Source organism: Salvelinus fontinalis, chromosome 18 (assembly GCF_029448725.1).
Source record: "Salvelinus fontinalis isolate EN_2023a chromosome 18, ASM2944872v1, whole genome shotgun sequence".
Taxonomy (NCBI): Eukaryota; Metazoa; Chordata; class Actinopteri; order Salmoniformes; family Salmonidae; genus Salvelinus; species Salvelinus fontinalis.
The window spans coordinates 30,127,260-30,153,917 of NC_074682.1; the positions used below are offsets into that span (position 1 = coordinate 30,127,260).

At 42.1% G+C, this 26,658-nt stretch overlaps 1 protein-coding gene across 5 annotated transcripts in view; it reads left to right on the forward strand.

Annotated features, from left to right (window-relative positions):
* The first annotated feature begins 2,941 nt into the window (after window positions 1–2,941).
* LOC129815264 (metabotropic glutamate receptor 2-like) overlaps window positions 2,942–26,658 on the forward strand; it is a 79,748-nt gene continuing 56,031 nt past the window's right edge. Inside the window, exons 1-3 of one of the 5 annotated variants that reach the window (XM_055868903.1) lie at window positions 2,942–3,119; window positions 3,557–3,673; window positions 19,079–19,723. In XM_055868903.1, coding sequence (XP_055724878.1) covers window positions 19,208–19,723 — 516 coding nt within the window. In that variant the 5' untranslated portion in view covers window positions 2,942–3,119; window positions 3,557–3,673; window positions 19,079–19,207. Of the gene's footprint in view, window positions 3,674–19,070; window positions 19,724–26,658 lie in introns of all 5 variants that reach the window. The other 4 variants (XM_055868902.1, XM_055868904.1, XM_055868905.1 and 1 more) reach the window with 4 other exon arrangements.

Genomic DNA, 26,658 nt, shown 5'->3' on the forward strand with positions numbered 1-26,658 from the left:
GTCATTACGGAAGTAGAGAGCTAAAAATAACTTTTTAATTTTTTTTACTTCACTTTTATTTAACCAGGTAGGCTAGTTGAGAACAAGTTCTCATTTACAACTGCGACCTGGCCAATATAAAGCAAAGCAGTTTGACACATACAACACAGAGTTACACATGGAATAAATAAACATACAGTCAATAATACAGTAGAAATATATATATATATATATATATATATATATATATATATATAATAAAAAATGACACACACAGTAGTATAGTCAAATAGATAGTTCATTGTTGAGGAGGGAGTTGTCTGGCGTTTCCAGCTTTCTGACCACAGCTTACGAAGATGAGCAATAAGCCACTCCCCTCTCAGTTTTCTGACCACAGTTTACGAAGATGAGCAATAAGCCACTCCCCTCTCAGTTTTCTGACCACAGTTTACGAAGATGAGCAATAAGCCACTCCCCTCTCAGTTTTCTGACCACAGTTTACGAAGATGAGCAATAAGCCACTCCCCTCTCAGTTTTCTGACCACAGTTTACGAAGATGAGCAATAAGGCACTCCCCTCTCAGCTTTCTGACCACAGCTTACGAAGATGAGCAATAAGCCACTCCCCTCTCAGTTTTCTGACCACAATGTCCAGTGACAAGTACACTCACTCCCAACTCACACTTGTTGTATATTAATAACATCTGTATGTGTGTGCGTGCGTGTGTGTGAACAATGGATGAGATAACACTACTACTCAAAACCACAGAATGGTGTGTGATTTATACATTATTGGTGTTAATCAAATATAACTAATCTATAAAGGGAGTATAAGCACTTCACCTCACACTCATTTGTGTTCTAAAATGGCATGTCTTTAGACAGCTGACGGAAGACTTCTGACAATTATGATATGATAGTAGGCTAGGCTACCCTTCCGTATGCATGGTGACTCCACTCCTCCTGTTAAAGAATCACCTCAATTTAGATAGGAAGGGGGGGGGGGGGGGGGGGGGGGTAGTTGCCCTGATGGTAGTTGGTAGCCTATCCATGACAGTGCACTGGACAGGCACTCATTAAACACAGCCAACGGAACCTCTCCACACTAACTAACAGAAGGCAGCAGTCCTATAGGCTACAGTCCTGTAATTGAATGGAAATGGAAGGACACCAGTCCAGTCTGCATAGTAACCAAGCCAGGCAAAGATTCTTGAAATAATGTGCATTTAAATACTGAAGTTTGGGAAGTCTTTGAAGCTTAAGAAGAGACATGAGATTCAGCAATTGGAATAAAGTTCTTGCCATGAACGTATTGCGGTTATTAACAGCCTAATGTTATAAGAGTAGCCTAGTAGCACATCGATAAAGACCATCAAAGGCATTTGGTGGATATCGGATTTAATGAGAGGGGGATTCTATAATTTTTTATTGGAAAGGCATTCCATGAAGGACCTAAATTAATATTTACAGCAGCAACGATTTATGTACAGTATCAGTCAAAAGTTTGGACACCTACTCATTCCACGATTTTTCTTTATTTTTACTATTTTCTACATTGTAGAATAATAGTGAAGAAATCAAAACTATGAAATAACACATATGGAATCATGTTGTAACCAAATCAAAACATATTTTATATTTGAGATTCTTCAAAGTAGCCACCCTTTGCCTTTATGTCAGCTTTGCACACGCTTGGCATTCTCTCATCCAGCTTCCTGAGGTGCTCCTCTGGAATGCATTTCAATAAACAGGTGTGCCTTGTTAAAAGTTAATTTGTGGAATTTCCTTTCCTTCTTAATGCGTTTGAACCAATCAGTTGTGTTGTGACAAGGTAGGGGTGGTATACAGAATATAGCTCTATTTGGTAAAAGACCAAAAGTCCATAATATGGAACAGATAAAATAAGCAAAGAGAAATGACAGTCCATCATTACTTTAAGACATGAAGGTCAGTCAATCCGGAAGATTTCAAGAACTTTGAAAATGTCTTCAAGTGCAATCACAGAAACCATCAAGCGCTATGATGAAACTGTCTCTCATGAGGACCGCCACAGTAAAGGAAGACAGGAAGCAGAGTTACCTCTGCTGCAGAGGATAAATTCATTAGAGTTATCTGCACTTCTGATTGCAGCCCAAATAAATGCTTCACAGAGTTCAAGTAACAGACATATCTCAACATAGACTGCGTGAATCAGGCCTTCATGGTCGAAATTGTTGCAGAGAAAGCACTACTAAAGGACACCAATAAGAAGAAGAGACTTTCTTGGTCCAAGAAACACGAGCAATGGACATTAGGCTGGTGGAAATCTGACCTTTGGTCTGATGAGTCCAAATTGAAGATTTTTAGAATTCAAGGCATACTTAACCAGCATGGCTACCACAGCATTCTGCGGCGATACGCCATCCCATCTGGTTTGCGCTTAGTGGGACTGGCATTTGTTTTTCAACAGGACAATGACCCAAAACACACCTCCAGGTTTGTGTAAGGGCTATTTGACCAAGAAGGAGAGTGATGGTGCTGCGTCAGATGACCTGGACTCCACAATTACCCGACTTCAACCGAATTGAGATGGTTTGGGATGAGTTGGACCGCAGAGTGAAGGAAAAGAAGCCAACAAGTGCTCAGCATATGTGGGAACTCCTTCAAGACTATTGGAAAAGCATTCCTCATGAAGCTGGTTGAGAGAATGCCAAGAGTGTGCAAAGCTGTCATCAAGGCAAAGGGTGGCTACTTTGAAGAATATAAAATATATTTAGATTTGCTTAAAACTCTTTTTGGTTACTACATGATTCCATGTGTGTTATTTAATATTTTTAATGTCTCCACTATTATTCTATAATGTAGAAAATAGTAAAATAGTATAAAACAGTACCAAACTTTTGACTGGTACTGTATATAAATGTACAACTAGTATTTTATGAATAGTAATAACAGACTGCAACCTGCATTCCAAGCACAACTGCTATACACCAAGCAACTTGCGCCCGAGACTACAAAGCAGAGGTTGGTCTGAGCGGAAGATTATCAACATCGCGTGTCCACTGTCCTCCTCAATAGTCAGGGTGTGTGCCTGTTTCTAAGTTGATCCTGATGAACTCCAGCGCATAGAAGGATCTCTCTCTCCCTCTTTCTGCTATGAAGGTATTTCATTCGATGTGACACAATAGGCAAGAATGTTATAATCGTATTATTAAATGGCGCGTGATGTGTACATCTGCTAATGAGAATTCTAAGCTTTAGAATATTTTACACAGCATAATGCTTCGTGGTTTTGAATAGCGCTTTCCGAGACATTTAGGAACATTTTGAATTGTGTAACTGTATAGGCCTACTTGACTATCTACTCTGGTCGGTCTGTCCGTTTAAAGTCATAGTAGCCTACTCTATACACTCGGCACGTGTAACTTTGATCACAACTATGTGGTCAACAACGTAGAGGAATTTGCTACCCGTGTCAATCTGAACTCGATTTCAGAACCAAGGACAGTTCCCACCTGCTCCACCTGGGAGACCGACGCGCGAGGTTTCCCGACTTCCGGACTCAATTTGTCTTAAAAGTTCTTATACTATTTCAAAAGTCATAGGTCCACACAACTTTGGAAAGAAGGGAATTGAAGGATCATCATTTTGATGGGATCGGATGACTGAACCTCGAAGTCTTGATAAGGCTACAAGATTTTAATAAATGCTACCAGGTAAGAAATTAACTATCCTGTTTTAGGCTAGGGTACTCACAGCGCTCCAGATCACAAATGCTTTTGCATCTATATAGCATGAGCTGACGCATTGCTTACACGCACATTATTTAATGCTCTTTCTACATCTCTATAGCCTACAATACATGATAGTCTGATGATAACAGCGCTATTACAACATGTGGATTGTTAAGAATACAGGGAATAAAGAACAGGATAGCTACGGTCTGTAGCTGACTGTCTTGGCACAAATAGCAGTTTATTTTACCACCATATCAGTATAGGTTTACGCATTCTAGCCCTATGCTATATGGCAACATTATGCAATTTATGGAAATAGCCTACACATAGACTATTTTCGATTCTAAGAAAGATTATGAATTTACAAGCTGTTTGAATATAATTTTGAATCAATTGATAATAAACACAGGCACATGTAGCTGCCACTCCCACTGGAGTCAAGGCTCTATTGTTATACAGGCACATTATCTAATACAAAGTGTGACAGGTCTGAATAATTACTTAAAAGAGTATATTTTTTGAATGAAATTTTCTTAGAGGTATTGTTTATTACATAATTATAGCCAAGTTATTTTAAACCAGTAGGCTATATAGAAATTACACACAGGTTTACGACGCAAATATTTAAGAGTTATGATGATAACTTGTTATTTAGAGCAGGGAATTTTATTTTTATTTTATTGAGTGCCGAGCTGTAGCCTACAAACAGAGAAATATACCAATTAATGAACACACAGAAAAAACTGCCGGTGCCAAACAATAATAGCCACACTACGTGAAACGTCAAATATCTGTTCTAAAATGTAATGCTCACCATAGCAGCAGATAAGGTAGGCCTATAGGTCACCATAGCAGCAGATAAGGTAGGCCTATAGGTCACCATAGCAGCAGATAAGGTAGGCCTATAGGTCACCATAGCAGCAGATAAGGTAGTCCTATAGGTCACCATAGCAGCAGATAAGGTAGGCCTATAGGTCACCATAGCAGCAGATAAGGTAGTCCTATAGGTCACCATAGCAGCAGATAAGGTAGGCCTATAGGTCACCATAGCAGCAGATAAGGTAGGCCTATAGGTCACCATAGCAGCAGATAAGGTAGGCCTATAGGTCACCATAGCAGCAGATAAGGTAGGCCTATAGGTCACCATAGCAGCAGATAAGTTAGGCCTATAGGTCACCATAGCAGCAGATAAGGTAAGCCTATAGGTCACCATAGGGTAGCAACAGGCACTATATTAATATATTGTTAGATAACATTATGTGGTGAACAGGTAGGATTTGACTTTAATATGTTGCTGAGGCTAATTGGATTTTGTCTGGTTTCTCTTCTAGCTGTAGGCCACTACCTTTGTCCTCTCTGTCCTCTCGGTTAATTCTGTCATCATCTAAATAGAAGGGAATTATTTCCTCTGGTCTCGAGAGAATGCGTAGAAAGTTTTACCGTGGGTATTATTTCCATATATAAAACGAACCGTTCGTCGGTCGAAATGACCAACCGGTGTGTTGGAGGTTTGCGACAAATTACTTTCTGCTGATTTCACAGGGCAAGCTTTTGAGCGTGATGATTTGAGTACACTTGCCTAGGTCTTATAATTTGTCCAAATGTATGATTTCCTCTTGAGCATCACTTCACTAAATTCAAATGTCCATGTATGCCACAGAAATTATTGCCATGAGCAATATGACATTATTGTGCACTGATTGATTTAGGGAAATCTGCTGAAGGACAGCTTTTACTCTCCTCAGAAACTGACATAGATCCTCTATAGGCATATGTAAATGGGATTCATTTTTATTGAGCTCCATTCCTCTTCATGAAACACCTTCAAAATACCTTCCTTCCTTTTTTGAAGTGGCACCCATTGTGTGTTGTGTCTCTTCTCACTATACAGCACCAATAGCCCCATTCATTTCATGTAGAAAGAGTCAAAAGCCTCTTATCACCCCACTGAAAGTAGGTCCTAGTTGGAGGTCTTCTTTTTGGATTGAGCCCAAAACCCTCCTGTGTGAATTTGACACGCAGTCACTAATGCACTATATTGTAGCCTACAATGGCTATTCAATCACACAATTTGGTTTGAATAGGCTTCTGTTTATGGAGTGCAGCTTTTTGATACGTTCACACAAAAACACCAGTTGTCCTTCTGAATGTCGCCGTGTGAGAGCTACTTGAAATCTGAAGTACCTATGTGAGTTGGATTCAGCCGCGGAACTTTTTGAGTTCATTTTGAAGCCCATTGAGTCATGTACATTCTCACACTGTGCTGGTGAAAATTCCCTAGCAACGCAGAGATGAGTGTCGGGGGAAGGACTTGAAGTTAACATTTTGGCTCATTTTGAGGAAAAATGGAATTGATCAGCATTTTTGGGGGGTTTGTGTGCATGCGTGTGTTTGGATTGAGAGATGAAATGGAGCACTGAAACATAACTAGTCACTCGGAGAGATAAGAAAGCTGGAAAGGTGCTGTATCACATGGGTAAATCTAAATCATGATTATTTCCCAGTCACAAATAGATTCCACCTTTAAGCTTATCTGTCTCGAATAAGAAGTGTTATCCCCTTATGATTACAGGTCTTGTTCCCATTCATCAACACAAGGTGTCTATTGTTGTTTTAGGGGGTGAGTGATTGTACCTTCAGAAGTATTCACACCCCTTGCCTTTTTCCACACGTTGTTGTCGATTCTGCATTACTGGCCTACACACGTTACCTCATCATGTCTAAGTGGAATTATGTTTTTAGATATTTTTTGTTTTACAAATGAATAAAAAATGAAAACCTGAAATGTTTGAGTCAATAAATATTCAGCCCCTTTGTTATGGCAAGCCTAAATAAGTTCAGAAATAAAGATTTGATTAACAAGTCACATAATAAATTGCATGGACTCACTCTATGTACAATAAAACTGTTTAACATCATTTTTGAATGACTAAATAGTCTCTGTACCCACACATACAATTATCTGTAAGCTCCGTCAGTTGAGCAGTGAATTTCAAACACAGATCCAACCACAAAGACCATTGATGTTTTCCAATGCCTCGCAAAGAAGGTCAGCTATTGGTAGATGGGTTAAACAAAAGCAGACATTGAATATCCCTTTGAGCATGGTGAAGTTATTAATTACACTTTGGATGGCGTATCAATACACCCAGTCACTACAAAGATACGGGCGTCCTTCCTAACAGTTGCCGGAAAGGGAGGAAACCGCTCAGGCATTTCACCATGAAGCTGATAACTTTAAAACAGTTACAGAGTTTAATGGCTGTGATAGGAAAAAACTGAGGATGGATCAACAACATTGTAGTTACTCCACAATACTTAGCGTAATTACAGAGTGAAAATTAAGAAGCCTGTACAAAATATACATCCTTTTTGCAATAAGGCACTAAAGTAAAACTGCAAAAAATGTGGCAAAGAAATTAACTTTATGTCCTGAGTACAAAGCATTATGTTTGGGGCAAATCCAACACAACACGTCACTGAGTTTCAAACATGGTGGTGGCTGCATTATGTTATGGGTATGCTTGTCATCGGCAAGGACTAGGGAGTGTTTTAGGATAAAAAATAAACGGAATAGAGCTAAGCACAGTCAAAATCCGAGAGGAATGCTGCTTTCCAACAGACACTAGGAGACAAATTCACCTTTCAGTGGGACAATAACCTAAAACATAAGGCCAAAAATACACTAGAGTAGCTTACCAAGATGACATTGAATGTTTCTGAGTGGCCTAGTTACAGTTATACATTTACATTTACATTTTAGTCATTTAGCAGACGCTCTTATCCAAAGCGACTTACAGTAGAGTGCAGACATTTTATTACATTTTACATACTGAGACAAGGATATCCCTACCGGCCAAACCCGGACGACGCTATGCCAATTGTGCGTCGCCCCACGGACCTCCCGGTTGCGACAGAGCCTGGGCGCGAACCCAGCCCAGCCTGGGCGCGAACCTAGAGACTCTGGTGGCGCAGCTAGCACTGCGACGCAGTGCCCTAGACCACTGCGCCACCCGGGAGGCCGTTATGAAAATATGTCATGACTTGAAATTGGCTGTCTAGCAATGATCAAAAACCAACTTTTTTAAAGAAAATGTTCAAATATTGTACAATCTACGTGTGCGAAGCTCTTAGAGACTTACCCAGAAAGACTGACAGCTGTCATCGCTGCCAAAGGTGCTTCTACAAAGTGTTGACTGAGGGGTGTTAATACTTATGTAAATTTGATATTTCTGTACTTCATTTTCAATAAATTATCGAACATTTCTAAAAACATGTTTTCACTTTGTCATTATGGGGTATTGTGTGTAGATGGGTGAGAAATAACATCCATTTAATCCATTTTGAATTCTGTCTGTAACCAAACAAAATGTGGGTATGAATTATTTCTGAAGGCTCTGTATGTATTTTGTATTAAATATTTATATCCATCTTAGCATGAATTGCTTAATTGTTTCTTCGTTGAAATGTTAAAACAAATTAAGAACCTACGCCATCATTTTCACATTACAGACTGCGCATCAATCATACTTAAACCAATGACTATATAATACTTAGTATACTCACACCGGCCAATCATACTTATACCAATGGTAATACCCATTATATTACCAATGTTATAATGGACAAAATCAGACATATTTAATCTATGAAGGCTATATTTGAGCAGTGCCTTGAGCAGCTGGGCTCTCTGTCTGAGGGCTAACAAGGCTTAGGCTCCTTCTGGCTCCACCATGTGTTGTATGATGGTGTTCAGGTCCGTTAGGGAGGTGGGGTCAGTCCTTTCAACACTGGCTGCTGTCTGACATCTCATCACCTGATCATGGTGTCACTTGACACAGCATGGGGACATCTATCAACTAATGAAGGTGTCATGCTCCAAGATAACATTAAAGTTCATATGAAGATGCCATGCTCTTTTTACCAAAAGGACATCAACACCCATGTAAAGGTGCCACACACCATTATCTTCCAAGAGGACATAATCATTTGTTCTTAAATGACTCGCCTGGATAAATAAAGGTTCAATAAATAAAAACATAAAAATGATACATCACCGTCCATATGAAGGTTCCATCATGCACCATTTACCAAGATGACAAGCTGCAATCTATTTGACCTGAATGTCCAGCACAGTAGAATCTATTCTAGACTGTTCTACATCAATGTATTCACAAGCTTCTGCTGCCCACAGTTGATACAAACAGAAGCTTAACTGGGACTCTTTGTACAGTTGAAGCCAGTGAACTATACTGTACCAACTGTCATCTGTATGATCTTCAAGACCTGTGTTTGGTTGAAACACATGCTCAAAGCAACAACTGTACTTAGTCACTCAATAGTTGGTTGTTATTTGGATCCAAGAGAGAGGTACATTGTATTGGAGGCGGTTGACTAATGTAGCCTATGTTGCTAGAGTGATCTGAGTTGGAGAGACAAAAAGCTTTTCCATGCACGTGATGTGAGGCTGATGTGGGGTGGGTACTGTATGCGTGTACTATCTGGCTAGCTGAGTGTTCAAAGCGGAGCAAGGCACACTGTTTTCTCTTTTTGAACTCCTGTTTCACAGGGAATAATTGTGCAGAGACAGCTGGGTAGGGAGGAAGCGGCTCTCTTGGCTGCCGAGTGCAATCGTGACGGCCGATTCTGCCACGAGCCAGATTTAATGTGATCAAGGCCTGATAGAAGATACCTAAGAACTAAGAGGAGGCGGAGTGAGCGTTGACAGTCGTAGCAGCAGCTCCAAATCACGTCAAATTACTCTTGGTTTTCTCTGTCTGTTATCTATCTCCTGTTTCAGGAAAATGTTAAGTATGGCCTCTGCTCAGTGGCAAATGTTTCCTTAATATTGTCACAAATATAATTTGATATATCTACCTACCTCCAATCTTCAAGCTTGTGTGTCCCCAAATCTCTTCAACACACACCTGGGGGATTTGTGGTAGCACGTTGTTAGCTATCACCAGACAAAAATCCACTCTTTGATCAAAATGTTGTATAACTGAGCCAAATTAAAGGTATCTGGTGGAGCAATCATGTGTCAGCATGCTATATCTGTAGGAGACTTTTAGCATCTATGCCAGTCAGTCCTTAGACCTTACCTTGGCCTAGTTCCTGTCCCTTCTTGGTCTTCCTGCTTGGCACTGATTCGTCCATTAAACTCCCATTCTCTGATTGGCTCGGCGAATTGAGAGCCCCCACTGAACCCATCTGGTCCAAGTGACAGTCGAGCGTGATGATTCGATTTCTAACATCAATAAAACTGTTTTGGGTCACCTGGACCCCGTAGCTCATGCTGGAAGACTGTGGCTCAGTCCCAATAATCTTGTTCACTACTCCCCACACAGTTTTAAGCATTGGATTGGTGTTAGGCATTGGCTAGAGGGAGTTATCATATACCAGCCATATCCTTCAAATTTATGAAGGTTAGTGAAGAAGTACACACTTCGAGAGAAAGGAGATATTATTGGAATGCACAATATGAGGCAGGAAGAAGGATCTGGCTGGCATATATGTAGGCTTCATGATCTCACCATGCCAATCACACAGAGGAAGAAACTATACAATGAAACAAATATAAATTATATAAAGAATGATTGTAAAAAGATTTGAATCACCTTAAATGAAATTTTGGGCAATAAGGCAAACTCCATCATTCATTGAATCAGATGGCTCATTCATCACAAAACTCACTGATATTGCCAACTACTTTAACCTTTTCGGGCTAGGGGGCAGTATTTTCACTTCCGGATGAAACGCGTGCCCAAAGTAAACTGCCTGCTACTCAGGCCCAGAAGCTAGGATATGCATATAATTGGTAGATTGAGATAGGAAATACTCTAACGTTTCTAAAACTGTTTGAATAATGTCTGTGAGTATAACAGAACTGATATGGCAGGCGAAAACCTGAGAAAAATCCATCCAGGGGGAAAAAATGGAGGTCACTCTTTTTTCAATTAGGTTTCTATGGGGATTTAGATTTCTGTGGCACTTGCTTGCAGTTCCTATCACTTCCATTGGATGTCAACAGTGTTTAGAAATTGGTTGATGTTTTTCCTTTGAGAAATGAAGAAGTAGGGCAGTTCAGAATGAGGGTTGAGTGTAGTGTACTGTTTGTTAGGGGCGTGTGACCTGAAAGTTCGCTCCACTTTGTTTTTATCCCCTATTGAACGCAGTATTTCCCATCTTAAATTTTAGCGATTATTTACGTAGAAAAATACCTAAAGTTGTATTAGGAAAGTTGTTTGAAATGTTTGGAACAAGTTTACAGGTAACTTATTAGATATTTTGTAATCATGTTGCGCGAGTTGGAACCGGTGTTTTTCTGGATCAAACGCGCCAAATAAATTGACATTTTGGAGATATAACGCCAGAATTAATCGAACAAAAGGACCATTTGTGATGTTTATGGGACATATTGGAGTGCCAACAAAAGAAGATCTTCTAAAGTAAGGCATGAATTATATCGTTATTTTTGCGTTTTGTGTTGCGCCTGGCAGTTTGAAATATGAATGTTATATGTTTGTTTGATGGGGTACTGTCCTCAGATAATCGCATGGTTTGCTTTCACCGTAAAGCCTTTTTGAAATCTGACTGGATTAACAACAAGTGTGGCTTTAATTTAGTGTATTGTATGTGTGATTTCATGAAAGTAAATTTTTTATTGTAATTTAATTTGAATTTGGCGCTCTGCCATTTCACCGGATGTTGTCGAGGGGTTGCGCTAGCGGAACGTCTAGCCGTAACAACTTTTGATGATTTTTTCATCAGCAAGATTAGCAAATTTAGGCATGACATGCCAGCAATAAATGCTTATACTACACATCCAAGTATAACTGACCAAATTATGAAAGACAAGCGTTGTAATTTTGATTTCCGTGAGTGTGGAAGAGGTGAAAAAAGGATTGTTGTCTATCAACAATGATAACCCACCTGGTTCTGACAACTTGGATGGAACATTACTGAGGGCAATAGCGGACGATATTGCAACTCTTATTTCCCATATCTTCAATCTAAGCCCTCAGTCCTGGAGGGAAGCAAAAGTCATTACGAAACCCAATAATAGTAAAGCCCCCTTTACTGGCTCAAATAGCCGACCAATCAGCCTGTTACCAACCATTAGTAAATGTTTGGAAAAAATAGTGTTTGACCAGATACAATGCTATTTTACAGTAAACAAATTGACAAGAGTCTTTCAGCACGCTTATAGGGAAAGACATTCAACATGCATGGCTGAGAAAAATTGATAATAAAAAGATTGTGGGAGCTGTTTTGTTAGACTTCAGTGCGGCTGTTGACATTATTGGTCATAGTCTGCTGCTGGAAAAACATATTTTTTTATGGCTTTACACCCCCTGCTATATTGTGGATAAAGAGTTACCTGCCTAACAGAACACAGATGTTGTTCTTTAATGGAAGCCTCTCCAACATAATCCAGGTAGAATCATGAATTCCCCCAGGGCAGCTGTCTAGGCCCCTTACTTTTCTCAATCTTTACTAATGACATGCCACTGGCTTTGAGTAAAGCCAGTGTGTCTATGTATGAGAATGACTCAACACTATACACGTCAGCTACTACAGCGACTGACATGACTGCAACACTTAACAAAGAGCTGCAGTCAGTTTCAGAATGGGTGGCAAGAAATAAGTTAGTCTTAAATACAGTACTTCTAAAACTAAAAGCATTGTATTTGGGACAAATCATTCACTAAACTCTAAACCTCAACTTAATCTTGAAATGAGTAATGTGGAAATTCAGCAAGTTGAGGAGACTAAACTGTCACCTCAAAACATGTTGATGGAACAGTAGCTAAGATGGGGAGAAGCCTGTCCATAATAAAACGCTACTCTGCCTTCTTAACAACACTATCAATAAGGCAGGTCCTACAGGCCTTAGTTTTGTCACGCCTGGACTACTGTCCAGACAAGTGGTCAGGTGCCACAAATAGGGACTTAAGAAAATTACAATTGGCTCAGAACAGGGCAGCACGATTAAATGTACATGGAAATATAACATTAGTAATATACATGTCAATCTCTCATGGCTAAAAGGAGAGGAGAGATTGACTTCATCACTACTTGTTTTTGTAAGAAGTATTGACATGCTGAATGCACCGAGCTGTCTGTTTAAACTACTAGCACACAGCTCAGACACCCATGCACACCCCACAAGACATGGCACCAACGGTCTCTTCACAGTCCCCAAGTCCAGAACAGACTATGGGAGGCACACAGTACTACGTAGAGCCATGGCTACATGGAACTCTATTCCCCATCAGGTAACTGATGCAGTAGAATCAGATTTAAAAAACAGATAAAAATACACCTCATGGAACAGTGGGGACTTTGAATAGACACACACCCAGGCACAGGCACAGACACACGCTTACACATACACATGATAAGACACGCACTCTACACAAAATCGAATCCCCGAGCTGACAAGGTAAAAATCTGTCGTTCTGCCCCTGGGCAAAGCAGTTAACCCAATGTTCCCCGGGCGTCGAAGACGTGGATGTTGATTATGGCAGCCCCCTGTACCTCTCTGATTCAGAGCGGTTGGGTTAAATGCAGAAGACATATTTCAGTTGAAGGCATTCATTTGTACAACTGACTAGGTATCCCCCTTTCCCTTCCTACACATGGATTTTGTATTGTAGATATGTGGTAGTAGAGTAGTGGCCTGAGGGCACACACTTAATGTGTTGTGAAAAGTGTTATGAAATGTAATGTCATGTAATATTTTAAATTGGCAGCAGCTAATTGGGTACCTTAATAAATACAAATACAGCCATGCTAAACACCTGCTCCACTACACTACTCTACATTACAGTACATTACATTACACTACACTACACTAAACAACATGTCTGGTTTTGCCTTGACAGGTCTAAAGAGCTATACAACACTTAAGAAGGATAAAATGTAGCATTGTAAAAGAGTCAACTCAGTCCACTTTGTCTTTTACAATGATATGGACAGTAGATTTGGACAAGAGTAGCATGGTTGTGTATGAAGTTTTGGACCTTGTAAGTGTCCTCCTCACACTCTTTTGATTGAGCGTGGATCACTGTCTTGAAAATGTTGCACAGACAGTTTCAGTCGAGAAGACGTTTTTGTCAATGCACCATATGTTCTCTGTCTCCAACAGCCTACTTAAGCAATAAGGCACGAGGGGGTGTGGTATATGGCCAATATACCACGGCTAAGGGCCATTCGTAGGCACGACGCATTGGCCATATACCACAAACCACGAGGTGCCTTGTTGCTCTTTGAAATTGGTTACTAATGTAATTAGAGCAGTAAAAATACATGTTTTGTCATACCTGTGGTATACGGTCTGATATACCACGGCTGTCAGCCAATCAGCATTCAGGAACCGCCCAGTTTATAAAGACATTTATATATTTGGAATTTATTTTGCATTGTTGAATATTCATATCTGATTGGCTTGAGGGGCATTCTAAAGCATGCATTATTTCCTTATAATGCATGTTATATCTGCATTGTAGAATTAAATGGCTATAGATCATTCTTACATGTTCTATATTCAAGCTGCTTTTGAAAGCAAAAGTTGAATTGAAAACAGTATTGGCATTGTTGAATTAAATTTTTATAACAGCAACCTAGGACTGATGGTTTGGTTAGCTAACGTCTGTTTGTTTGGATACCAAGGCAACTACTGTAGCTATCTTGTAAACTTAGTAGCTACTTCAGTGGGTTTTGAACAAATTTCTACCGGCAAATGAACACATTTCTAGGAGCAAATGAGTTAAATTATAGCCATGGTATAAAGGGATAATCAACTCGGGGCTCTATGCATTCTCCGCTAGCGCGTTGGGGAACACCTTTCACGTGATTCATTATTTTCCATAGAACATATAGCCCCTCCTTGATTATCCCTTACGTAGTGGCGAGCTTCTGTAGAGATGGCATATTCAGCAGCAATCATTGTACTTGTTCCGGCTAATTTGCTTCATTGTCTGTTGCTGTGTCTGCTGCTGGGGTGTGGCTGAACACTATCACACACGCACGCGCGCACACACACAAGAGATGCATCAGGGGCCCACACACAGGAAGAGTGACAGGAAATTATATATGTTACATACTCACACTGTGACCATAAGTTATTACTAACTTTAGCCGAGCTAGAGGAGTAGGTTGGCACATTCCCTCTGTACTAGAAATGCAAAGTACTTTTATAGGGAAGTTTAACATTACACAGTGTACTGCACTACGTTATATAGAAAATGTTTAAGATTAAGAAGTTTGTCATGACGAACAGTGTCATGACAGTGTAATGTCTACTACAATGGATCAGAGCTAGGCAAAGTTGATCAACATCAGTACCCTTATAGCCTATACCAGTGAACAAAACTGGTCGACAGGACATCAATTCAACTGCGAAACTGGTTGAAATTATGTATTTATAACTGGGTAAGGTTCAGCAACAGCATGTAGGGGAGAGTGGGGTAAGTTGAGCCCTTTTTACATTCAGCATCACTCCCTTAAGGGAAATATAGTATTCTTTCTAACAAATATATTTACATATACACTGATATACAAAACATGACATAGACTGACCAGGTGAATCCAGGTGAAAGCTATGATCCCTTATTGATGTCACTTGTTAAATCCACTTTAATCAGTGTAGATGAAGGGGAGGAAACAGGTTAAATAATTATTTTTAAGCCTTGAGACAATTGAGACATGGATTGTGTACGGTATGTGTGCCATTCAGAGGGTGAATGGGCAAGACAAAAGATTTAAATGCCTTTGAACGGGGTATGGTAGTAGGTGCCAGGTCCACCGGTTAGTGTCAAGAACTGCATCGCTGCTGGGTTTTTCACTCTCAACAGTTTCCCGTATGTATCAAGAATTGTCCACCACCCAAAGGACATATAGCCAACTTGCCACAACTGTGGGAAGCACTGGAGTCAACATGGGCCAGCATCCCTGTGGAACACTTTCGACACCTTGTTGAGTCCATGCCCTGAGGAATTGAGGCGGTTCTGACGGCAAAAGGTTAGCGAGACCCCAAAAAAAGGGGTCTCTTAACCCAGGTATGGGTTAAGTTGATCTGCAGGACAGGGTAAGTTAAGTCGCATACACATTTCTGTACAGAATTAAATATTACCACTACGGTATTTAAAAAAAAACATGTCTATCTTTATTTCCAGAACACAATTCAACACAATCCCAATCGTGTTTTGTCTTTTTATATTTTTAAGCATCTTTTAATACAGGCTGAACAAACGTAACAATTTTTTTTAACATAGGCCAGGCCCTGTTATTACTGTACCTCTTATCCCAGCGATAATGCTTTGCATTACGCCTGGAAAGAAAACACTTTAATATGCTCAACTTGCCATTGGCTCAACCATTAGCTCAACTTACCCCAACGCAAACATTTTGACTATATTAGCCCACCCAGCTACAAGGATGCACATTCACACCCCAACTGATGTATAGAACAATCTTAAGAGTATGTCCTTCGGTTTAGATACAAGCATCGTGAAACCTCTAACACAATAAATTCATTTAACTTGCTTACCACTTTTTCCATGTGGTTTCATCCTTCACAGACTCCATGAAATGATGACTTCTTCCTAAATATTTGGTCAAATTATTACATTTGTGTAAGGTTTCCTAGAAACAAGGGTGGCTCAATTGAATTTACCCCTTTTGCTCAACTTCACCCCACTCTCCCCTATGAGTGAGATGGTTGATTGAAAGCCCAGCCACACCTTCAACTAACAGCTATAGCTACTATCTCGCATCAGTGAAGAGGTGGTGTCCAGCAGCTAATGTGACTGATTACCTCAGCTTTCCTTCAGAAAGTTCTCCGATGATCAATCACAGTTTGAAATTGAATGTTGATTGTGAAATAGAAATCACAAGAGAAAGTGGTGTATGTGTCAGACCACTTCCTTATATGCTTCCTTAGTGTAAATTAATTGTTTCTTGTTGATATCGTGTTGATCACTACTGTGCTTGCGTCCCAAATGGCACACTATTCCCTATAGGCCCTGGTCAAAAGTAGTGCACTATAAGGAATAGGATGCCATTTAGGACGTACACCTTTATATCCTGTACAGGGAGCCTGCTATCATATTTATTTTGCTCACAGTTGAGTCTATATTAAATGGTCATTCATTTATATCCTCAACGTCTATTTCTGAATATCAAGATAATATTCTCTCAATATATTTTCCTATTCATTACAAATGCTTCATTGCTTTGTTTGACAAACCCATGTAGCACTCGCTCTCTCCCTCTTTATCCCTCTCCTTATCTCTCTCTCCCTCTCCCTGTACCTCCAATCAAAATATACTTTCAACCCCTAATATACCAGATATATAACCTCAACATGGTGAGAATTTATTTCAGAAACACTCTTGTCATACTGCCCACTACCCCTCCCCCACCCACCAATACCACCATCCTCTTTTTTTACCCACAATGTTTCCATGGCAACCTCAGTTAGCGAAGAAGAGAGCCCTTCCAAGTGTGAGAATATCTCTTTGTAAGGCACGGCAAGCTGATGATAGTTCTTGGGTAATATGGTTCATACTCCATGATGCTGTACTGTAAATGTTTGATTCAGCTTTTTCATTACCGATTCGTCCTCGATTAGCTTCACTTGAAGTAGGCTATGACCACTGTAAATGTTCTGACCTTTTTTTAAGAGCAGAGGCTTTCCAACTGCTATTGCTAAGAAATACAATCAATAAACATGTGGAAAATGCATAGCCTAACGACTAAAACTAAATTCTTCCAAAGCTCTATGATCTCTATATTCTTCAGTCTGAGATTGTCATCATTGAAGTCGTTTGTGGTGACGAGGGGCGTTGTACAAAACAAAGTCATGAGCGATTGGATCGTCTATAACCAATCAGAGTATCAAAGCCAATGACACGTTTTCAAACCGCCGCTTTACCCACGTGTGTTGTAGCTCTGGCCCAACCTATCGGTTTCTGGACCAATCAGATGGTGCCAATGTGTCCGCATTCTGTGACGCGTTGGGAAGGTACTCAGATCTAGACTCATTGCTTAGAAGAAACTAACGTCCGTGGGCGTGGCGTAGAGTTTGGTCAGAGCAAGGAGTCTGGGTAGTCAGGCAAGACTTTAAGGGTGTGATATCTATCAAGAAATGACACACATAGATGATCAATTGGACTGCCCAAAATTTGACTTTCTATCATATTTTAATGAAGGGCACAAAGACATGGAAAGGTTAACATGCTCAGTGAGCATTATAAAGGACAGATTACAAGTTGTGCATCCCAAATGGCACCTTATTTCCTACATAGTCCACTATTTCTGACCAGTGTCCTATGGGCCCTGTTCAAAGGTAGCACACTATATAGGGAATATGGTGCCATTTAAGACGCAGACAAGACTATAAGGCTAACAGGGACCTCATTAACCAGCGGTCCTTTAACTGAAGCATCATTATGAGCAACATAGTAGAAAAAGTGAGATGGGACAGACAGACAGACAGACAGACAGACAGACAGACAGACAGACAGACAGACAGACAGACAGACAGACAGACAGTGTGTGTGAGAGAGAGAGAGAGAGAGAGAGACATAAAAATATATGAGGAATTAGTAAAAATGGGAGAATGAAGGTATTTAAATGTCTTAGAGCTAGAGGGCAGTAGATTGGGGTGCTGGGAAGTCCATGCAGAGCAGTAAAATAATCCAGTCCTTCTTGTCTCCAACATGCATGCAATCACTCACTCAAGGAAATACACACACGCACACGCACACACACACACACACACACACACACACACACACACACACACACACACACACACACACACACACACACACACACACACACACACACACACACACACACACACACACACACACACACACACACACAGTGGCTTGCCGAGGAAGGGCGACACACTCACTCATCTGTTGAGATGGCTGACAGTCTGGTTGTGCGGCCCAAGACAAGTTGCTGGGATGAAGTGCTGCTTGAGGAATGCGCCGAGAGCCACGACCGCTAGTAGCCAGTCTTTAAGATAGAGAGCTCTTATAGAAGGGCTGTAAAGCAACCTTTAAAGGTTGTTGAAAGATTGATGGGGAAATGAAGCCATCTTTTCCCTTTACACCTTAAACTGGACTGGAGGTAGAGAGGAAAGTCTGGATGTTCACACCCTCCTCATGAGAAGTAGGAGCAAATAGCATCTGTGATAGTTTGGAATAAATTATATTATTTTATTTTAAAGGGGGCAAAAATACTATTTGAATTACAAATGTGAATTAATTACTTTTATGACTGAAATACCACAATATTGATGCACAGTAACATGAATAATGATATATTGTTCCATCTTCTCTCCTCCACTTGCAACGAGTAACCAAGATGCCACGAGTGTCGAGAGAGGGCTCTAGAGCGATCCACCTCACCCAGCCCCAGCCCCTGTAAGAACCTCCTGTGTCCCACTCCTCTACCCACCACCCACCACACTGACCTCAGCTACCCGACCTGACCATGCCCACCTCCGGCCTCCTGTGCCCCGGGCTCTGGGCCAAGGCTGCCCCATGGTGGTCCCTCCACCTGCTCCTCTTTAACTTGCTCATCCCAGAGGCCCTGCCCAGCCCTAACAACAGATTCCCTCCTTCCACCAAGAGGGAGATCACCATCGATGGGGACCTGGTAATCGGCGGTCTGTTCCCGGTGCATGAGAAGGGCGAGGTGGCGGAGGACTGTGGGAAGATCAACGAGCAGAGAGGGATCCAGAGACTGGAGGCGATGCTGTTAGCGCTGGATGAGATCAACGCGGACGAGCGGCTGCTGCCGGGTCTCAGGCTGGGAGCCCACATCCTAGACACCTGCTCTAAGGACACCTATGCTCTGGAGCAAAGCCTGGAGTTCGTACGAGCCTCCCTCACCAAGGTGCATGAGCCGGGGTTCATCTGCCCAGACGGTTCCAACCCCATCCAGGATGACGTCCCTCTGGCCATATCTGGAGTCATCGGGGGCTCCTACAGTGACGTGTCTATCCAGGTACGTTTCTCATATGAATCTATTCATTAGCTGGTTATGACTGTGTCCAGTTATTTCTATACAGTCTATGGTCCACACAAGTACTTTTACACCTTGTCGACTCACATCTCACCCATAGCAGTCTAAGGTGTCCCCTTTGTGTCATTTTTGTGTGATTCATACTATGAATGAATCCACATACAATGTGATTTTTGATTATGCCTAATATATGACACATTACAAACAGTTGACCGTAAGGTAGGCTACCCGTACCCACCAGCAGATAGGACGACTATGTTTCGTTCAGGTTCTTTCAGTCATCACAGATTCCAAAACGAGCCTTGGACAATGCAGATATGCAGTATTTTTACCTGTTAGCCACACATAATTATTCCTTTGCACATTAGGTATCTGGTGTTGAAATGTTTTTTTTTCTGTGCCTATGCCTGCACACAGATGTAGGATCTTAACTTGAGGTTTCAAAAGGCTTCTAAAGTTTGTAATTTCTACTTTAAAATGTCAGACTTGATTTGCCCTAACACAAAATGTATCAACCCCTACAAAAAATGGCCATGAATTATAATCCACATAATTAATAATATAATTAATTCACAATTCCTGTTGCTGCAAGATTATTGTCCTGCTATAGCAAACTGGCCAAAATGAAGATCCTACATCTGTATACCTGCTGGTAGATATATGTGAGACGTGCCGGTAGAGACGCGTTGCTAATAGGATGTTGATGCTGACATTGATCAGTATTCAGGTTTCACGAGTGGCAGAGAGAAATGGAGCTGAAACAGAGAGATTGAATAGAGCTCTCAGTTCTCGCTGACAAATCAAAGCTCTCTAACTAATTGGTTCCAGCTGAGATGTTGTCGTGTTCCTCACCATTAGTTAGTACTCCACATACTGCGTTTGTTTGTGTGTGTGTGCTTGATTGTGTGTGTGTGTGTTTGTTTGAGTGGGTTGCTGTGTTCTTTAAGTGTGTACACTATGTCTTTGAGATGCTTTCTTGTTCAAAATTCAAAATTTCAAAAAACTTTTTAAAAAGAAGAAGAAAACAGTCACCAGAAGTGGATGGCATCCTATCCCCACCTAGCTGCCTACCTCCGCTGAGCCACAGGAACTTTCCTCTAGCTCCAGCTTTAACAGTTTTGTTTGGCTCTGGTCGGGCTGCAATAAGTATCAATCTGGGAGGCTTGCAGTAGCTGCCTGCAGTAGGTGTTTAAAGCTCTCCTCCGCCACGGCATTCGTTCACAGGGACCTCCATCACATTGTCAGCGCGAATACTTCCGTCCGCAACGCGGGGAACGCTGACCTTTCTCCACACCTATGAAGAGGAGCCTGCGGCGACATGGAGTCAGAGACGTAGCTACTTAATTAATGCCTGTTCTCCACTCCCAGGGTTTGAGCCACTGTAATTACCCATGATGCACTAGGTGTAAAGGAGAGGAGGCCAGCGTGAATAATTGTATAATTCAGAGATGGGGCGTTACACTGGGAGGGACGTTGTTAGTTATTGATCATGTCAACGATGGGGCTGATAGAGAGGTGTGTGTGTGTGTACAGTGTGTAAAGTGTGCATGCGTGTGTGTGTATGTGTTTGAGTGCATGTTTGTGCATGTGGGCGTGTGTGTATTGCTTATGATGAAGTGATCCCACAGACAGAACGTGTCATCATGGAGTGTTGCAGCATGTCTGCTACAGAATCCATCAGCACCATGCCAGTCAAAACATGTACGGTTCAGATCACAATATGATCACACTTATGAGCTGTGACTTCATGGGGAGGCTTTTGTAAAGTGCCAAGCCTTGGTGAAACATAGTTTGCTTCCCAAATGTCACCCTTTTCTCGATGTAGTGCACTACTTTTGTCCAGGGCCTATAGGGCTCTAGTCAGAAGTAGTGCATTACATAGGGAAAAGGGTGCCATTTGGGAAGCAGACGTAGTCCACGACAAGTTACTTCTGGAGTGATTTATCAAGTAAAGTATTCACTTCTGCCATGCTTCCTAGCAACTCTTAACTGGACGTTATAACAAATCCCTTGATAGATGACTCTCTGTCAGATGTGATGAGGCAGAGCAGTAGTTTCAATTTGCTTAATGAATGATAAAGCTTCTGCTCATGAAGTCATTAAGTTATCTGGAAAAGGATCATTCATTATGACATCCTCCATTACATTTTTTTTTGTAAAATGACAGGATCAATCTGTAGCATGTTTCCAGCGACTGCATTCTTTTATTTTATTCTGTATTCTATTTCTAACTTTTAAGATCTAATTTATGCTTGTGTTCAGTGTCTACATAAAGTGCATTCCGGTCTATACCTCTCAGTGTGGTACTTTAGAGAAACACCAGACAACACAGCAGGGATTGCATTATACACTCCAGTCTAGTCAATTGAGGCAGCAGCGAACACAAAGCCTCCCTACTGAGAGAGTAGTGATGTATGGATCCCCGGCCCCTTTTGTGGTCAGTGACAGTCAGTGACAGGAGAGCTGAAAGGAAGTGGATACTTCACCGTGTGTGAGAAAGGGTGACAGAGAGGGACACTTTACTAGATGGTCACACATAAAGGTTTTGGAAAAAACTGAGCTTTTGAGTGTTTCCATATGGATTAGAATTAGAATACATGCTTACAGTACTGTCATAATGTAATTGGGGTTCAATGTTCTGTTGGCAGTGGCCCTATACTTCCAGGTCCCTTTCATTGCCTCACTCCTTTTTGAGTAGTGATGACTGAAGAACCTGTGGTGGGTTTTGTCAGAAGGAGTTCGGCTGCTTACATACTCAGTCCCACTGTATCTCAGAGGCAGAGATGTTTGTATATGTGTTTATGTTACTCAGTAAGTCCCACTGTGCCACAGAATCAGAGGCAGAGATGTTTGTATATGTGTTTATGTTACTCAGTAGGTCCCACTGTGCCACAGAATCAGAGGCAGAGATGTTTGTATATGTGTTTATGTTACTCAGTAAGTCCCACTGTGCCACAGAATCAGAGGCAGAGATGTTTGTATATGTGTTTATGTTACTCAGTAAGTCCCACTGTGCCACAGAATCAGAGGCAGAGATGTTTGTATATGTGTTTATGTTACTCAGTAAGTCCCACTGTGCCACAGAATCAGAGGCAGAGATGTTTGTATATGTGTTTATGCTTACCCAGTTTGTCCCACTGTGCCACAGAATCAGAGGCAAAGTATAGTATAGATGGACACCACCAGGGCCAGTGGGGGTTAGTAGTGGCGCCGGAGGGGAAGGCTGCAGTCATATCGGCTCTTAATAACCAACCATGCTATTTTCACGTTGTTCGTATCTTGTTTTGTACATAATGTTACTGCTACCTTCTCTTATGACCGAAAAGAGCTTCTGGGCATTAGAACTGCGATTGCTTACCTCAAACTGAACAAAGAGTTCTTCTTCAAGGAAAGGAAACAAGCGATTTTGCGGAAAGAGATCAGGGTGCCTTGTGAGGATCAGGTGACGAGTGGCTAATCTGCCCTTGCCTTCCATCCTGCTAGCTAACGTTCAATCGCTGGAAAATAAATGGAACGAACTGAAGCACGTTTATCCTACCAACCGGACATTAAAAACGGTTATATCTTATTTTTCACCGAGTCGTGGCTGAACGACGACATGAAGAACATGCACTCTATTGGCAGGACAGAACAGCAGCCTCTGGTAAGACACAGGGTGTGGGCCTATGTATTTATGTAAACAACACTGTGCACGATATCTAAGGAAGTCTCGAGGTTTTGCTTGACTGAGGTAGAGTATCTCATGATAAGCTGCAGACCACACTATCTACCTACATACCACCATAGACCGATGCTGGCACTAAATCCACACTCATTGAGCTGTATACCACCATCAGCAAACAGGAAAACGCTCATTCAGAGGTGGCGCTCCTACTGACCGAGGACTTTAATGCAGGGAAACTTAAATCAGTTTTACCTCATTTCTATCATCATGTTAAATGTGCAATCAGAGGGAAAAACATTCTAGAACACCTTTACTCCACACACAGAGATACGTACAAAGCTCTCCCTCGCCCTCTATTTGGCAAATCTGACCATAATTCTATCCTCCTGATTCCTGCTTACAAGCAAAAATTAAAGCAGGAAGCACCAGTGAGTGAGTCTATAAAAAACTGGTCAGATGAAACTATTACAGACTACAAAGGGAAGCACCCCCGAGAGCTAACCAGTGACACGAGCCTACCAGACGAGCTAAATAACTTCTATAATCGCTTCGAGGCAAGTAACACTGAAACATGCATGAGAGCATTAGCTGTTCCGGACAACTGTGTGATCACACTCTCCACAGCCAATGTGAGGAAGACCCTTAAACAGGTCAACATTCACAAGGCCGCAGGGCTAGACGGATTACCAGGACTTGTACTCCGAACTTGCTCTGACCAACTGGCAAGTGTCTTCATTGACATTTTCATCCTCTCCCTGTCTGTAATATCAACATGTTTCAAGCAGACCACCATAGTTCCTGTGCCCAAGAACACTAAGGTAACCTGCCTAAATGACAACCAACCCGTAGCACTCATTTTTGTAGCCATGAAATGCTTTGAAAGGCTGGTCATGGCTCACATCAACACCATTATCCCAGAAACCATAGACTCACTCCAATTTGCATACCGCACCAACAAATCCACAGATTATGCAATCTCTATTGCACTCCACACTTCCTTTTCACACCTGGATAAAAGTAACACCTATGTGAGAATGCTATTGATTGACTACAGCTTAGCGTTCAACACCATAGTGCCCTCAAAGCTCATCACTAAGCACTTCCCTCTGCAACTGGATCCTAGACTTCCTGAAGGGCCGCCCCCAGGTGGTAAGGGTAGGTAACAATACATCCGTCCATGCTAATCCTCAACACGGGGGCCCCTCAGGGGTGCGTGCTCAGTCCCCTCCTGTACTACCTGTTCACTCATGACTGCACAGCCAGGCATGACTCCAACACCATCCTTAAGTTTGCTGATGAAACAACAGTGGTAGGACTGATCACCGAGACAATGAGACCGTGTGGTGCAAGAAGAACGACCTCTCCCTCAACATGATCAAGACAAAGGAGATGCTTGTGGACTACAGGAAAAGGAGGACCGAGCACGTCCCCATTCTCATCCACGGGGCTGTAGTGGAGCAGGTTGAGAGATTCAAGTTCCTTGGCGTCCACATCACCAACAAACTAACATGGTCCAAGCCCACCAAGACAGTTGTGAAGTGGGCACGACAAAACCTATTCCCTCTCAGGAGATTGAAAAGATTTGGCATGGGTCCTCAGATCCTCAAAAGGTTTTACAACTGCACCATCGAGAGCGTCCTGACTGGTTGCATCCCTGCCTGGTATGGCAACTGCTCGGCCTCCGACCGCAAGGCACTACAGAGGGTAGTGCATACGGCCCAGTACATCACTGGGGCCAAGCTTCCTGCCATCCAGGACCTATATCAAATCAAATCAAATGTATTTATATAGCCCTTCTTACATCAGCTGATATCTCAAAGTGCTGTACAGAAACCCAGCCTAAAACCCCAAACAGCAAGCAATACAGGTGTAGAAGCATGGTCGCTAGAAAAAACTCCCTAGAAAGGCCAAAACCTAGGAAGAAACCTAGAGAGGAACCAGGCTATGAGGGGTGGCCAGTCCTCTTCTGGCTGTGCCGGGTGGAGATTATAACAGAACATGGCCAAGATGTTCAAATGTTCATAAATGACCAGCGTGGTCAAATAATAATAATCACAGTAGTTGTCGAGGGTGCAGCAAGTCAGCACCTCAGGAGTAAATGTCAGTTGGCTTTTCATAGCCGATCATTAAGAGTATCTCTACCGCTCCTGCTGTCTCTAGAGAGTTGAAAACAGCAGGTCTGGGACAGGTAGCACGTCCGGTGAACAGGTCAGAGTTCCATAGCCGCAGGCAGAACAGTTGAAACTGGAGCAGCAGCACGGCTAGGTGGACTGGGGACAGCAAGGAGTCATCATGCCAGGTAGTCCTGAGGCATGGTCCTAGGGCTCAGGTCCTCCGAGAGAGAAAGAATGAGAGAAAGAAAGAGAGAATTAGAGAGAGCATACTTAAATTCACACAGGATACCGGATAAGACAGGAGAAGTACTCCAGATATAACAAATTGACCCTAGACTCATAAACTACTGCAGCATAAATACTGGAGGCTGAGACAGAAGGAGTCAGGAGACACTGTGGCCCCATCCGATGATACCCCCGGACAGGGCCAAAGAGGAAGGATATAACCCCACCCACTTTGCCAAAGCACAGCCCCCACACCACTAGAGGGATATCTTCAACCACCAACTTACCATCCTGAGAAAAGGCAGAGTATAGCCCACAAAGATCTCCGCCACGGCACAACCCAAGGGGGGGCGCCAACCCAGACAGGAAGACCACGTCAGTGACTCAACCCACTCAAGTGACGCACCCCTCCTAGGGACATCATGAAAGAGCACCAGTAAGCCAGTGACTCAGCCCCTGTAATAGGGTTAGAGGCAGAGAATCCCAGTGGAGAGAGGGGAACCGGCCAGGCAGAGACAGCAAGGGCGGTTCGTTGCTCCAGAGCCTTTCCGTTCACCTTCACACTCCTGGGCTAGACTAAACTCAATCATATGACCCACTGAAGAGATGAGTCTTCAGTAAAGACTTAAAAGTTGAGACTGAGTCTGCACCTCTCACATGGGTAGGCAGACCATTCCATAAAAATGGAGCTCTATAGGAGAAAGCCCTGCCTCCAGCTGTTTGCTTAGAAATTCTAGGGGCAATTAGGAGGCCTGCGTCTTGTGACCGTAGCGTACGTGTAGGTATGTACGGCAGGACCAAATCGGAAAGATAGGTAGGAGCAAGCCCATGTAATGCTTTGTATAGCAGGCGGTGTCAAAGGAAGGCCCCAAAAATTGTCAACGACTCCAGCCACCCTAGTCATAGACTGTTCT